The following is a 13,260-nucleotide window of genomic DNA, read 5'->3' on the forward strand; positions in this document are numbered from 1 at the left end:
TCCTCTACACAGAGCGCCAAGCTCAGAGGGGTCTCGAGTAAAGAACAATGGTAGACTGATCTCCTTCCTACAATGACCACCATGTAAGAGGCAAAATAACATACATGTAAAATAAATCTATCCCTCTGGATGCAACATCAACCAGGAACACTGCCTGCATGGAGTCTGCATGTTCCCCCCAGGTCTGTGTTGCTCCCTCCCTCCACCCAGACCACAGAAGCACAAGGATTGGTAGAATAAATCAGGATTTTGATTAAACTGGTCCCAGACTGAATATTTAAAGGAGACGTCTGCATTACCGCCGGCAGCATCCGGCCCAGCAGCTCCAGAATGGTTACAAATCTCCCGACGCAGAGATGTCCTGTTTGACGCCTCAAAACGCGTTGTTGACATTTTAGAAGTTTATTTTCGTACCAATAAAAAGCATATTGTTTTTACTAATCTACCTGCAATTGATTTTTATTTATTTTTTTAATCTGAGTTTTCAGAGCATTACCTTCCCCAATTAGAAGCATCTCCCAGATTTACCAAATCAGACCCCATTTCTCTTATCCCCCCCCAGAAAACATATCATCAGATGGGTGATCTGTACAATGGCGGGTCTTACCTGCTCCTTTCATGAAGTCATGATAGCGCTGCGCCCATTGTGAGAGCACGGCCTCCATCTTTACAGCTCCTCACAGCCTGTGGACAGAGAGGAGAGACGGGGAGGTTAGAAGAGGATCACATCATCAGCAACTCACAATATGCAGAAAATTATAAAACTGTACAATAGAGAATAAAACACAAGCGGGTATATACAAGCAGAATTTTGTTTTGGATTAGTGTGGAAAGGTCAGAACCCCCGACAGGTCTCACCAAAAATTACTTTCCAACTCCTCTTTACAGAGGCAGCTAGGGGGCAGTAAAAACAAGCAACTGAGCTGTGGTATTATATGCGGTATATATTATTAAAAGGTTTGAATTAAAAATAATGTTATACTTACCTGCTCTGTGTAATGTTTTTGCACAGAGCAACCCTAATGGAAAACAACTTGCTATGAGGGCACTGGTGCGTCCTCACAGAGACACACAGAGCCACAGAGAGAAAGGAAAGAAGAAAAGAAAAAGGAAAAAGGAAAGAAGAAAAGAAAAAAAGGAAAGAAAAAAAGAAAAAAAGGAAAAAAAAGAAGAAAAAAAGAAAGAGAAAAAAGAAAAAAAGGAAGAAAGAAAAGAAAAAAAGGAAAAAAGAAAAAAAAAAAGGAAAGAAGAAAAGAAAAAAGAAAAAAAAAAAAAAGAAAAAAGAAAAAAAAAAAAAAAGAAAAAAGAAAAAAAAAAAAAAGAAGGAGGAAAAGAAAGAAAGAAAAAAAAAAGAAAAAAAAAAGAAGAAAGAAGAGGAAACAAAAAAGGAAAGTAAAAAGAAAAAAAGGGAAGGAAAAAGGAAAAAAAAGGATTGAGTCGACAACACTGTATTCCATATATTGATTTTAAAGGTTGGTTACAAAAAGTGACAAGCAAAACAGCTGCCGCATTTCGGCAACAGCCTTAGTCTTAGCTACAACCAAAGCTGTTGCCGAAACGCGTCCGCCTTTTGCTTGTCACTTTTTGTAACCAACCTTTAAAATTATTACTTTAACCACTCGAAGTGCTAGTCTTTTTCTGGCACTTTTTGTCTACTTCAGACCAGTATTTTTTGCTAGAAACCCCTCCCCAAATATATATTTTTTCTTGCAGCAGAGACCCTAGGGAATAAAATGGCGATTGTTGCTATTTTTTTATGTCACACAGCATTTGTTTAGCAAAATATATATATATATATATATATATATATATATATATATATATATATATATATATATATATATATATATATATATATATATATATATATATATATATATATATATATATATATATATATATATATATATATATATATATATATATATATATATATATATATATATATATATATATATATATATATATAATCTAAAAAACGAATGAATAAAAAAAAAACCCAAAAAAAACACACACACACAAAAAAAAAAACACCACAACATATACCCCAATTTTTTGTAAAATGGGAATTATGTTACGTCAAGTAAACAAATACCCAACACATCACACTTTAAAATTGCGCATGCTCATGGAATGGGTACTTGTATAAGTTCACTTTGGCGCGCAAGCATCGTTCCTTTATTTATTCTGATCACTTTTATTCCTATTACAATGAATGTCTCTCTATTACCTTTAAAAGCAAAGGAAAAAAACTTTTTTTTTTTCCCCATTTTGACTTTAATAAAAAATAGTGTCTTTATATTTGAGAACCGGAAGTGACATCAGAGGTCCATCCACTCATCAAAGGGCATAGAGCCTAGTGGGGGCCATCTTGCCCTCACTCGACTTCCTGCCCAGGCATTACCAATGGCTCCGGAAAGCCCAAAAACAACCGGGAAGCGGTGGGAGGTGTGGGCACATCTCCTGCTGCTTATAAAAGTGATCCCGTGGCGAATCCACTGGGATCACTTTTATTGGAAAGCCGGCTGCCTAAAGGGGAAAGAACGATCCCAGGGTTACGGCTGCAGCTAGAACCCAGGGATTTCATGTAAAACACATGATGTACATTCCCAATTAGGCAGTCGGCAAATGGTCCCTCCTCCAGTCTGTAACAGAGTTACAGGTTTTATTTACTTTTTGTGGGGGGCGCGGGTACAATTATTTATCTGTACCCTCGCCCTCAATCCTTGCATAAGTGAGAACGGCACCCCTTGCCCTGCAGCCTCCTGGGACTCGTCACACGTCCCAAGAAGCTGCTGTACCATTCACATAGCACCATGTGAGCCCGCGCATGCGCAGTGAGGTCCTGGTACTGGTTCCTCAGGAGACTATAGATGGCAACCGTATCCAAAATGGTTGTGCCAGAGACCTGCAGCGGCAAGAACAACGGGCTGCAGGAAGAAATGGCTGCACCCCAGACACTGGGAACTACCCGAGTCTGCAGTATTTGTACAATCATAGTGAAGGTCCTCTATAAATAGAGCCATGTATTGGTTTGTATTCGGATTAATGCGGATCAGACCCAGGAAGGTAGAGCAGGGATTCGGCTCCTTCGTAGGAAGGACGTCATTGCACAACGCAGAAACAAAGGGAGGATTTAGGAACATTTTGTCCATCAACCAAAACCACTAAATTATGAAAGAGCATTTTCAGGGAAGTCAAAGCAATCAGATCTAATAATGCTTTACAGTAAATCGATTCAACTCCTCCACTGAAGCCATAAAGTTTCCTATTTTCTCCCAATCTAAATTCCATACAATCAGCCATGCCAGAATCCAGAGAGAACTCCACAGGGTCACTGCATTCTCCGCTGTATAATGTAAATTTAATTGGGGCATGTCATAACAAGTGAAACTAATTGCCTCCAGGTGTGTTATAATCAACCAGTGATGTGGGAAGACAAAACGTTGTCCGTATTGGCCGATGCGTTTCAAGGGAGAACTCTTCATCAGAGCCCTAAAAAGTAGGGTTGTCCCGATACCACTTTTTTAGGACTGAGTACAAGTACCGATACTTTTTTTTACATGTGTCCCCAAATGCAGCCATGTCCCCCACAAATGCAGCCATGTTCCCCCCATATATGCAGCCATGTCCCCCCCCCCATATATGCAGCCATGTCCCCCCCCCCATATATGCAGCCATGCCTCCCCATATATGTAGCCATGTCCCCCCCCCCATATATGCAGCCATGTCCCCCCCCCCCCATATATGCAGCCATGTCCCCCCCCCCCATATATGCAGCCATGCCTCCCCATATATGTAGCCATGTCCCCCCCCCATATATGCAGCCATGTCCCCCCCCCATATATGCAGCTATGTCCCCCCCCCCATATATGCAGCCATGTCCCCCCCCCCCATATATGCAGCCATGTCCCCCCATATATGCAGCCATGTCCCCCCCATATATGCAGCCATGTCCCCCCCCATATATGCAGCCAAGTCCCCCCCATATATGCAGCCAAGTCCCCCCCATATATGCAGCAAATACTCGAATCGGTCCCGATACCGATACTAGTATCGGTATCGGGACAACCCTACTAAAAAGGGCAAGAAGAACATGTGCTGCTTTTTTATCTTTTAATAAAACTCATGATGGGCTACATGAAAAGGCCTGGTAGGCCAGATTAGGCCAGCAGGACCAGTGTTAAGTCCCGTGGTTTCGTGAAACACTCAAAAAACGTAATACCTGGTGCAAAAAAAAAAAAAAAAACACAAAGGGTGCACACATGGTCCTCCTCCGAAGAGAAAGAACCCTTGCCCAAGACCAAGTACCAAGGTGGGGCTCCCAGAAGGGAGACCCAGACCAGAAGGCCACATACCATCCCAAGACTTTCAGGGCAAGGCCTGAGGACCTGCAGCCTACTAATCGGAATGTGAGAAAGCGCAAAGTGACAAAACGCATATAAAAAAAAAAAAGAAGGAGGGAAGGGGGAGTGGATAAGTGCATAGTGCAGTACCATGGTAGGCCCTTCGGCCACAAAAATTACTGCACCCCTGGACTGCCACCCCGGGGGGGGGGAACATACACCACAAGCTTCTTTCACAGCCTGGCCCTCAGTCATAAGAAAAGTAGCCTTATCCCTACCAGGAAGGTTTTAGAACTCGGAGCTCAAGGAGAGCCTTGCCTACAACTGGGGACAAGCCTGGTACACCACCAGGCCAGAAAAAGGCCCTTCCACCGCCATCACCATTCCTTACCGAACTTATATCAGAAGGAATTCTCACCAGCGCCCCCACCCAACTGGAGGCACCAACATTCTCCCTCCTAAAAACTGATGAGAACAGATACTACACTTGATCGTAGCCGCGGGCCTAGTGTTTGACATATATGCGGCGGACATCTTCCAGCCAAGAAATGAGGTGGTGAACCGCTGGCGGTGTGCAGAGAAAACCCATTTAAATCCAGGAGGGGGGCCGGACCAATTGTGCAAGACTGGAGGGCAGGCCGAAGGTCAGGTTTAAAATTCGGACGTTCCCATAGTGTATTGATCAGTAAATATTGTGCATATTGATTTTACATCTCTTTGTGTGTCCTGGGAGTCGTTATCTGACAAACTATTTGTTCTTTCCATCGAATATTTCCACTTCCACCAACTGCGGTGCCAGACAGTCCCTGACGCGATCACAATCAGCTGTGACTTCTTACCTACAGAAGTATCTGCAGATACATTAACCAGGCAGGTGTCACACACATTGATAAGGAGGAACTATAGAACAGTAGGAGGCATGTGAACCATTCTTCATATATAGATTATGTGTAAAAAATGATTTACAACTCAAAAAAAGCTAATTGGTGCTCCGGAGTCACAAGCAAACCAATGGGTTATGTCTCACAATGTGGGGCCTAATTGAGATCCTTTATCAAAATCATGTCTGTAGTTAAAGTGGCCCTTTTCACCAATTTACCCTCCCCTTCACTTTTACACCTGCACTGTGTTTTTCAGGATGGTGTAGCCCCCCCAGCTGCCCACAGCCTCCTGGATATATCACGTCACGCATCTCAGGAAGCCTTTGCCCAAGCTAGGATGGTGTAGCCCCTGGCCACCCACCGTCTCTTGGATATATCATCTCAGGAAGCCTTTGCCCAAGCTAGGATGGTGTAGCGCCAGCCACCCACAGTCTCCTGGATATATCTCAGGAAGCCTTTGCCCAAGCTAGGATGGTGTAGCCCCCAGCCACCCACAGCTTCCTGGATATATCATCTCAGGAAGCCTTTGCCCAAGCTAGGATGGAGTAGCCCCCGGCCACCCACAGTCTTCTGGATACATCATCTCAGGAAGCCTTTGCCCAAGCTAGGATGGTGTAGCCCCTGGCCACCCACAGTCTCCTGGATACATCATCTCAGGAAGCCTTTGCCCAAGCTAGGATGGTGTAGCCCCCGGCCACCCACAGCCTCCTGGATATATAATTTTCAGGAAGCCTTTGCCCAAGCTAGGATGGTGTAGCCCCCGGCCACCCACAGTCTCCTGGATACATCATCTCAGGAAGCCTTTGCCCAAGCTAGGATGGTGTAGCCCCCGGCCACCCACAGTCTCCTGGATACATCATCTCAGGAAGCCTTTGCCCAAGCTAGGATGGTGTAGCCCTCGGCTACCCACAGCCTCCAGCATATATCATCTCACACAACTCAGGAAGCCTTTGCCCAAGCTAGGATGGTGTAGCCCTCGGCCACCTACAGCCTTCTGGGATATATCACGTCCCACAAGGCCTCAGTCTAAATATAATTTACTGATCGAGCAGCAATGCTGCAAGCACGCGTCAGCTGTAAAATGGTTTGTCTCATCCCTCTTAACTGCATGAGAGCTTGTTCTGTTGATAGACAACAGATTTGCTGGCCAGATCACCAGATGAAAAAAATAGAAACAAAAGCCCCAAAAAATACGACTAAATGCAGCCATCACATCTAAATAGATGTTTGCTTTTGGGTTTAAACCTAGCCATAGATGGATTTATTGTTTTGGTTCTTAAATCAGCCAGGTGACTGAAAAAACATAAAACACACACAAGAACAAAACAAAAAACACACAAAAAAAATAAAAAAATAAATAAGACAAAAACAAACAAAACCAAAAACAAACAAATATACAAATAAAGAACCACAAATAAATGAATAAAAAAAAAAAAAAAAACAACACACACACACACACACACACACAAAAAAGAACACACAAACAAACAAATAAAAAAATAAAACCACACACACACACACACACACACACACACAAAAACAAGCCTAGTCCCCTATCCACACTTTCGAGGTGGACGGGGGAATCCCCGCGCTGCACGATTGTATTCTGACAGCAGGATTTCTCCCAACAGTTCTGTTCGGGAGGAGTAGATCACTCCATCGACTTCTCTTAAATGGGAACGGCCATACATGGATTTAAAATCAGGAACCAGAGGGATTTCGATGTTTAGCCAGCTTCAGTCTTAATCATTTGCATTAATTACTATAAATGTACAGGGTGGGACACTTTGGCATTTCGGTGCATTAATAATGAGTACGAGACGCAGAGTTCCATCTTGGACTGCATGTCCTTGCATGAAACCCCAGCAGGGCTGACACAAGTAGAATCACGTATGATGCCCCCCCCCCCCCTCTAAATTATTCCGAATCTTCTATCGCATTGTCCTGGAATGACTTCTCAGATCTGGGTAGTGTTGGCATTATCCACATTTGTGGTGGCACATTATACACCTCCCGGCATCGCCCGAGATTATCCTCAGACATCTGATCAAGGCCGGTGGGAAAGGCCGGGATGGGTGACAGGCAGATGTCACATGGATGAGACACATCAGTACAACATAGTGTAAAGCAGTGGTTCTCAACCTGGGGGTCGGGACCCCCTTGGGGGTCGAATGACAATTTGACAGGGGTCACCGAATCCTGGGCTGTTCCTGAATCCAGCACCGCTCTCCCATCCTTTATATGGCTACCCAGCAGGACTGTCCCTGGAGCTTGCGGTGGCCCACTCAGCCTCTTCGCAGCCACCCATTCAGTTTGCGCCATGGCTGGGGGGCAGAGACTAGATGTCAGCTGGCTGATGAAGAATGTGAAGTGGGAGGGGCTGGAGGAGACCCTATCTCCTGATTTTGGCATAGGTGTCACTGCTGTGGAGACACCGTGAGTACCATAAGGGGTTTTAATACTGTACTAGTGGAAGGGACTGAGGGAGCGCTAAATGTCCGTGGGTTAGGGGTGCAAATTACTTGCCTTGGGTGCCGACAACCCACGCTACAAAAATAATTTTACTGTTAGGGGTCCCCACAACTTGGGAAATTTTATCAAGGGGTCACGGCACTAGAAGGTTGAGAACCACTGGCGTAAAGCATTCGCCGAGAGTCGATCGTCTCGCTGAGTCCTGCACAGCCTCGGGTCTTCCAGCCGGCAAGGAACTACAAGTGTCAGTATGCCATGAACAATGACCATGACAACCAGGAACAATGGCCAAAAATGTCTTCTACCTCTGTGGCTGTCGGCAATGTCACAGCAATAGAAGAGGGTACACATGACTGAGAACGTGATGTTCTTTCTAAAGTCCACTTAGAAGATTACGTTGGACAAATACAAGCATCTGATTGGCCGAGAGCCTCTCCTAGATTTGATAAGGACTCTCTAGGACACTGGAGGCCTCTTAGAGTCCCTGCTCTCAGTCTATTGCTAAATATCTACAAGTGGCTAATATATTGCATTTTTTATTTAAAAAAGTGTGGGATAAAAAACAAACAAAAACAAACAAAAAACAAACACACACCGCATACATACTCGCCTCCATGCTGAAGCTGTCCCACCTTGGCTCATGGGTCGCCCCCCCCCCCCCACCTATGGCGCTCATGGGTCGCCCCCCCCCCCCACCTATGGCACTCATGGGTCGCCCCCCCCACCTATGGCACTCATGGGTCGCCCCCCCCCACCTATGGCACTCATGGGTCGCCCCCCCCACCACCTATGGCACTCATGGGTCGCCCCCCCCCCCCCCCACACCTATGGCACTCATGGGTCGCCCCCCCCCCACACCTATGGCACTCATGGGTCGCCCCCCCCCCCACCTATGGCACTCATGGGTCGCCCCCCCCCCCACCTATGGCACTCATGGGTCGCCCCCCCCCACCTATGGCACTCATGGGTCGCTCGCCCCCCCTACAGAACTCTGCTGTAAAATCGGAGGTGGGATTGAGGCAGGTATAACCACACAAAGGGCACATTCACACTATGGCATTGCATCAGCACTCATTAAGGTCGCACTCCAATGACATCAGCAAGCAACATATCCCTTCCCAAGATAAAATATCGGATATTTACATTCAAAGTCAGCCGTTACTGGTCCTCTTGTGATAATTACAATGAATGCCTTTGAGAATTTCTTGGAGGAACACAGCTGAAGGTGTACACAGGTGACATTATGCGTGTATGGGGAGGACCCGTCACATGTAAACCTACGAGGGTTATAAATGTCACACGTGGCTGAATGTGGTGACCTTTGAGCTGGTAACACAAGCGACTTTAAAATCACTTTGTAATGTTTCCCATTGTCCTCCCCACCCTCCCCGTCATACCCAATGCCCCTATAAAGGAGGTTATCTACACTGGCGCCTTTTAAAATTGATTACACTGATGTCCTGCTCTGACCGATCAACATCGGAGAGCTCCGATTGGATGTGGTCTGGCTAGCGCTATTAGTATTCTAATGGTCGGATCAGCTCCAGACTGGTGGGATATGCAACTTCCTACATTAAATTGGTTCCAAAAATGAATAAAAAAAAAAAAAAAAAAAAATGAAAAAAAGTAAAGTTTGCCCAATTTTTTTGCATAATGTGAAAGATGATGTTACGCCGAGTAAATAAATACCGAGCATGTCACGCTGTATAATTGCACGCACTCATGGAATGGCGACAAACTACGGTACCTAAAAATCTCCATAGGCGACGCTTTAAACTTTTTTTTACGGTTACCAGGTTAGAGTTACAGAGGAGGTCTAGTGCTAGAATTATTGCTCTCGCTCCGACGATCGCGGCGATACCTCATATGTGTGATTTGAACACCGTTTTCATATGCGGGCGCGTTTTGTTGCGCAAGCTCGCGGGGCGCTTTAAACATTTTTTTTTTTTTGAATATTAAATTGTGTTTTTTTTTTTTACTTTTATTGCTGTCACAAGGAATGTAAACATCCCTTGTGACAGTAATAAGTGGTGACAGGTACTCTTTATGGAGGGATCGGGGGTCTAAAAGAACCCCGATCCCTCCTTTGCACTTCAAAGTATTCAGATCGCAGAAAACGGCGATTCTGAATACTGTGTACTTTTTTAAATCCGGCGCCATTGGCAGCTGAGAAACCCAGAAGGAACGTCATGACGTCGCTTCCGTTTTTACATTGCGGAGACTGAATCAAAGCCGTTTACGGCTTAGTTTCAGTCTGCGCCTGGACACTGTAGGCGCCAGATCGAGGATCGGGTCTCCCGGCCGCGCAATTGTCCGTTAAAGCGACGAAGAATTTCGATGTATATTTACCCAGCTTTAGTCTTAAGCATTAATTACTTTAAATTTACAGGGCGGGTCACTACCATTATTATTATTATACATAAATTTATATAGCGCCAACAGTTTACGCAGCGCTTTACAATGTATAGGGGGGGGGGGGGACAACACAATCACAGTACACTGTGGCAAAGTGCACAATCTGAGGCATTTTGGTGCATTATTAATGAATATTGGCCGGAAACAAGACGCAGAATTCCATCTGCTACAAATCTTGGACTGCATGTCCTTGCATGAAATCCCAGCAGGGCCGATACAAGTAGAATCACGTATGATGCGCGCCCCCCCACCCCCTTTCTAAATTATTCTGAATCTTCTATCGCATTGTCCTGGAATGAATTCTCAGGTACTTATCTGGGTAATGTTGGCATTATCCACCTCCCGGCATCGCCCGAGATTATCCTCAGACATCTCCTGTTCAACGCCGGGATGGGTGACGGGCAAACAGGTTGCTATGGGGGCACTTGCGGAGGACCTGAGGTTTGGGGCTGCTCTGTGCAAACCCACTGCACAGAGCAGTATGTTTTTTTTTTAAATACCTTGACTATCACTTTAAAACCAAATCAAACCTATTATGCATTATAGGTGTTGTAAAGGTTCACAAAAAAAAAAAAAAAAAAAAACACAAACACAAACACACACACAAACACACACACAAACACACACACAAACACACACACAAACACACACACACACACACACACACACACACACACACACACACACACACACACACACACACACACACACACGCACGCAAACACACAAGCAAGCAAACACACACACAAGCAAGCAAACACACACACAAGCAAACACACACAAGCAAACACACACAAGCAAACACACACAAGCAAACACACACAAGCAAACACACACAAGCAAACACACACACAAAAACACACACACACGAGCTGTCTCGGCTCCTCCCCACTAAAGCTAACCCCCTCTGGGAAGCGCTCTCCCAGGGGGGGTTAGCTTGTGGACGCGCTCCCATGCCATACAATCGGCGCCCATAGCCGCCAATTGTATGACTCGCCCCTACCCCCCTGCGGCAGCACCATTGGATGCGATTGACAGCAGCAGGAGCCAATGGCTGCACTGCTAGCAATTATCCAATGAAGAGCCGGTGATCTGCCGATATGGTTACGGCTAACGTGAAAGTTCCTGCGCAGGCGCAATCTGATCTGCCAATATGGTCCCGGCTAACGAGAAAGATCCTTTAAGGACTGCGCAGGCGCAAACTTGCCGACGCAAATCTCCGAACCTCGGCCAGCATCTAGGGCGACGTGGATTTCGAGGAAAGTGGCCAGTCGGCCTCACGTCCTCGCTCCGCTCGGCCTCCTGGCTTTTTTTTTTTTAACATCCTCCAATCCACGGGGATGTTAAAGAATGAGCCTGGATGCCGGGCGAGGTTCGGAGATTTCCGTAGGCAAGTTTGCGCCTGCGCAGTCCTTGAAGGAGCTTTCACGTTAGGGGAACCTTAAGGACAAGTCACCGGCAAGAGCTGGGGAAAAGCAATGCGTCCTCGGAGATTCAGTGCCTTGGCTGTCCGGGACTATCCCACCCAATTGGGCGGGGGGCTTCCTTTATTTTTACCTGGTGATCCACCAAACACACACCCTACCTGGCCTGGGGCGACAACGCTCACTCACAGTGCCATGAGGAGCAGAGTTGTCACCCCAGCTCCCTTGCCCTCTTTTCCACTACTTGGCGAGTCACCAACAAGAAGGCAGTGGTTGCATGTTCAGAGTTTCTACTTACTTCTTCCAGGTTTTTGCCCCATGCGTTTTCTATTGAAACAATGGAATCACAACAAAAAACATCTCAGAGCATGCATTAGGATGAGTGTCAACACATATCATGTTAGAAATTGACCAATAGTGACCCGCCGTTGGTGTCAGTGGGACCAATGGTGACCCATCGTTGGTCTTTACATTGCAGTCTATGGCACTCAAGGCGCATGAAAGTCAGGCCAAAGTGGTGCAGGAAACTTTTTAAAGTTGCTGTGATTTTAGGTCACACATATTACAACAGCGGACACTGAAAAACATGGGATGCGACTTTAATGTCTAAAGTCTCATAACAAGTCACACAAGTGTGCATGGAGCCTTAAAAAAAATGTCCCTATGCAGTGGCGGCTGTGCCCCATTGTGAGGGTCAACTACTCATTTTTGTCAAGGGGAGAAGAGAGCCAAGATAGATTTACCAAATCTGCTGATCCTTCCAGCACTAGACCGGTAGCTGCCACTTCTGCCGCCCCCGGCGGTCTAGCAATTTTGTGCGGTGGACTGTTTTTGATGTCATCACCCCTGGACGCGAGGAGGGCAGAACAGTCCACCGCTGGAAGTTGGGGAGCGCTGTTTTACAGGGGATCGAAGGATGGGGTTAGCAAAAGCTCTACGTTCACCCCTAGACAAAACAAGCAGTTAACCCTGCCAACCAACCTAACCATATCCCGAGTTTGTGGTAACCCTATAGGTTATAAGCATGCGACCTTCCATAGGGACAAGTAGAGAAAAATCTGTCCCCATGCAGTATTTGAAAGGTCACTCAATGCCACGGAGGTCCAAATCCTGGATCCTAAGGTGTCAAGGTCTCAATCCTGAATCCTCTTTAGTGTTCTCAGGGTCCCAATCCTGGATCCTCTTTGGGGTTCTCAGGGTCCCAATCCTGGATCCTCTTTGGGGTTCTCAGGGTCCCAATCCTGGATCCTCTTTGGGGTTCTCAGGGTCCCAATCCTGGATCCTCTTTGGGGTTCTCAGGGTCCCAATCCTGGATCCTCTTTGGGGTTCTCAGGGTCCCAATCCTGGATCCTCTTTGGGGTTCTCAGGGTCCCAATCCTGGATCCTCTTTGGGGTTCTCAGGGTCCCAATCCTGGATCCTCTTTGGGGTTCTCAGGGTCCCAATCCTGGATCCTCTTTGGGGTTCTCAGGGTCCCAATCCTGGATCCTCTTTGGGGTTCTCAGGGTCCCAATCCTGGATCCTCTTTGGGGTTCTCAGGGTCCCAATCCTGGATCCTCTTTGGGGTTCTCAGGGTCCCAATCCTGGATCCTCTTTGGGGTTCTCAGGGTCCCAATCCTGGATCCTCTTTGGGGTTCTCAGGGTCCCAATCCTGGATCCTCTTTGGGGTTCTCAGGGTCCCAATCCTGGATCCTCTTTGGGGTTCTCAGGCGAGTGCTTGAATA

At 46.2% G+C, this 13,260-nt stretch overlaps 1 protein-coding gene across 2 annotated transcripts in view; it reads right to left on the reverse strand.

Moving 5' to 3' along the window:
• ELOVL1 (ELOVL fatty acid elongase 1) overlaps positions 1-13,260 on the reverse strand; it is a 67,547-nt gene that overhangs the window by 18,037 nt on the left and 36,250 nt on the right. For both annotated transcript variants that reach the window (XM_040360887.1, XM_040360888.1), the window contains exon 2: positions 608-684. In XM_040360887.1, coding sequence (XP_040216821.1) covers positions 608-665 — 58 coding nt within the window. In that variant the 5' untranslated portion in view covers positions 666-684. The remainder of the gene's footprint in view (positions 1-607; positions 685-13,260) is intronic.

Source organism: Rana temporaria, chromosome 7 (assembly GCF_905171775.1).
Source record: "Rana temporaria chromosome 7, aRanTem1.1, whole genome shotgun sequence".
NCBI classification, from domain to species: domain Eukaryota; kingdom Metazoa; phylum Chordata; class Amphibia; order Anura; family Ranidae; genus Rana; species Rana temporaria.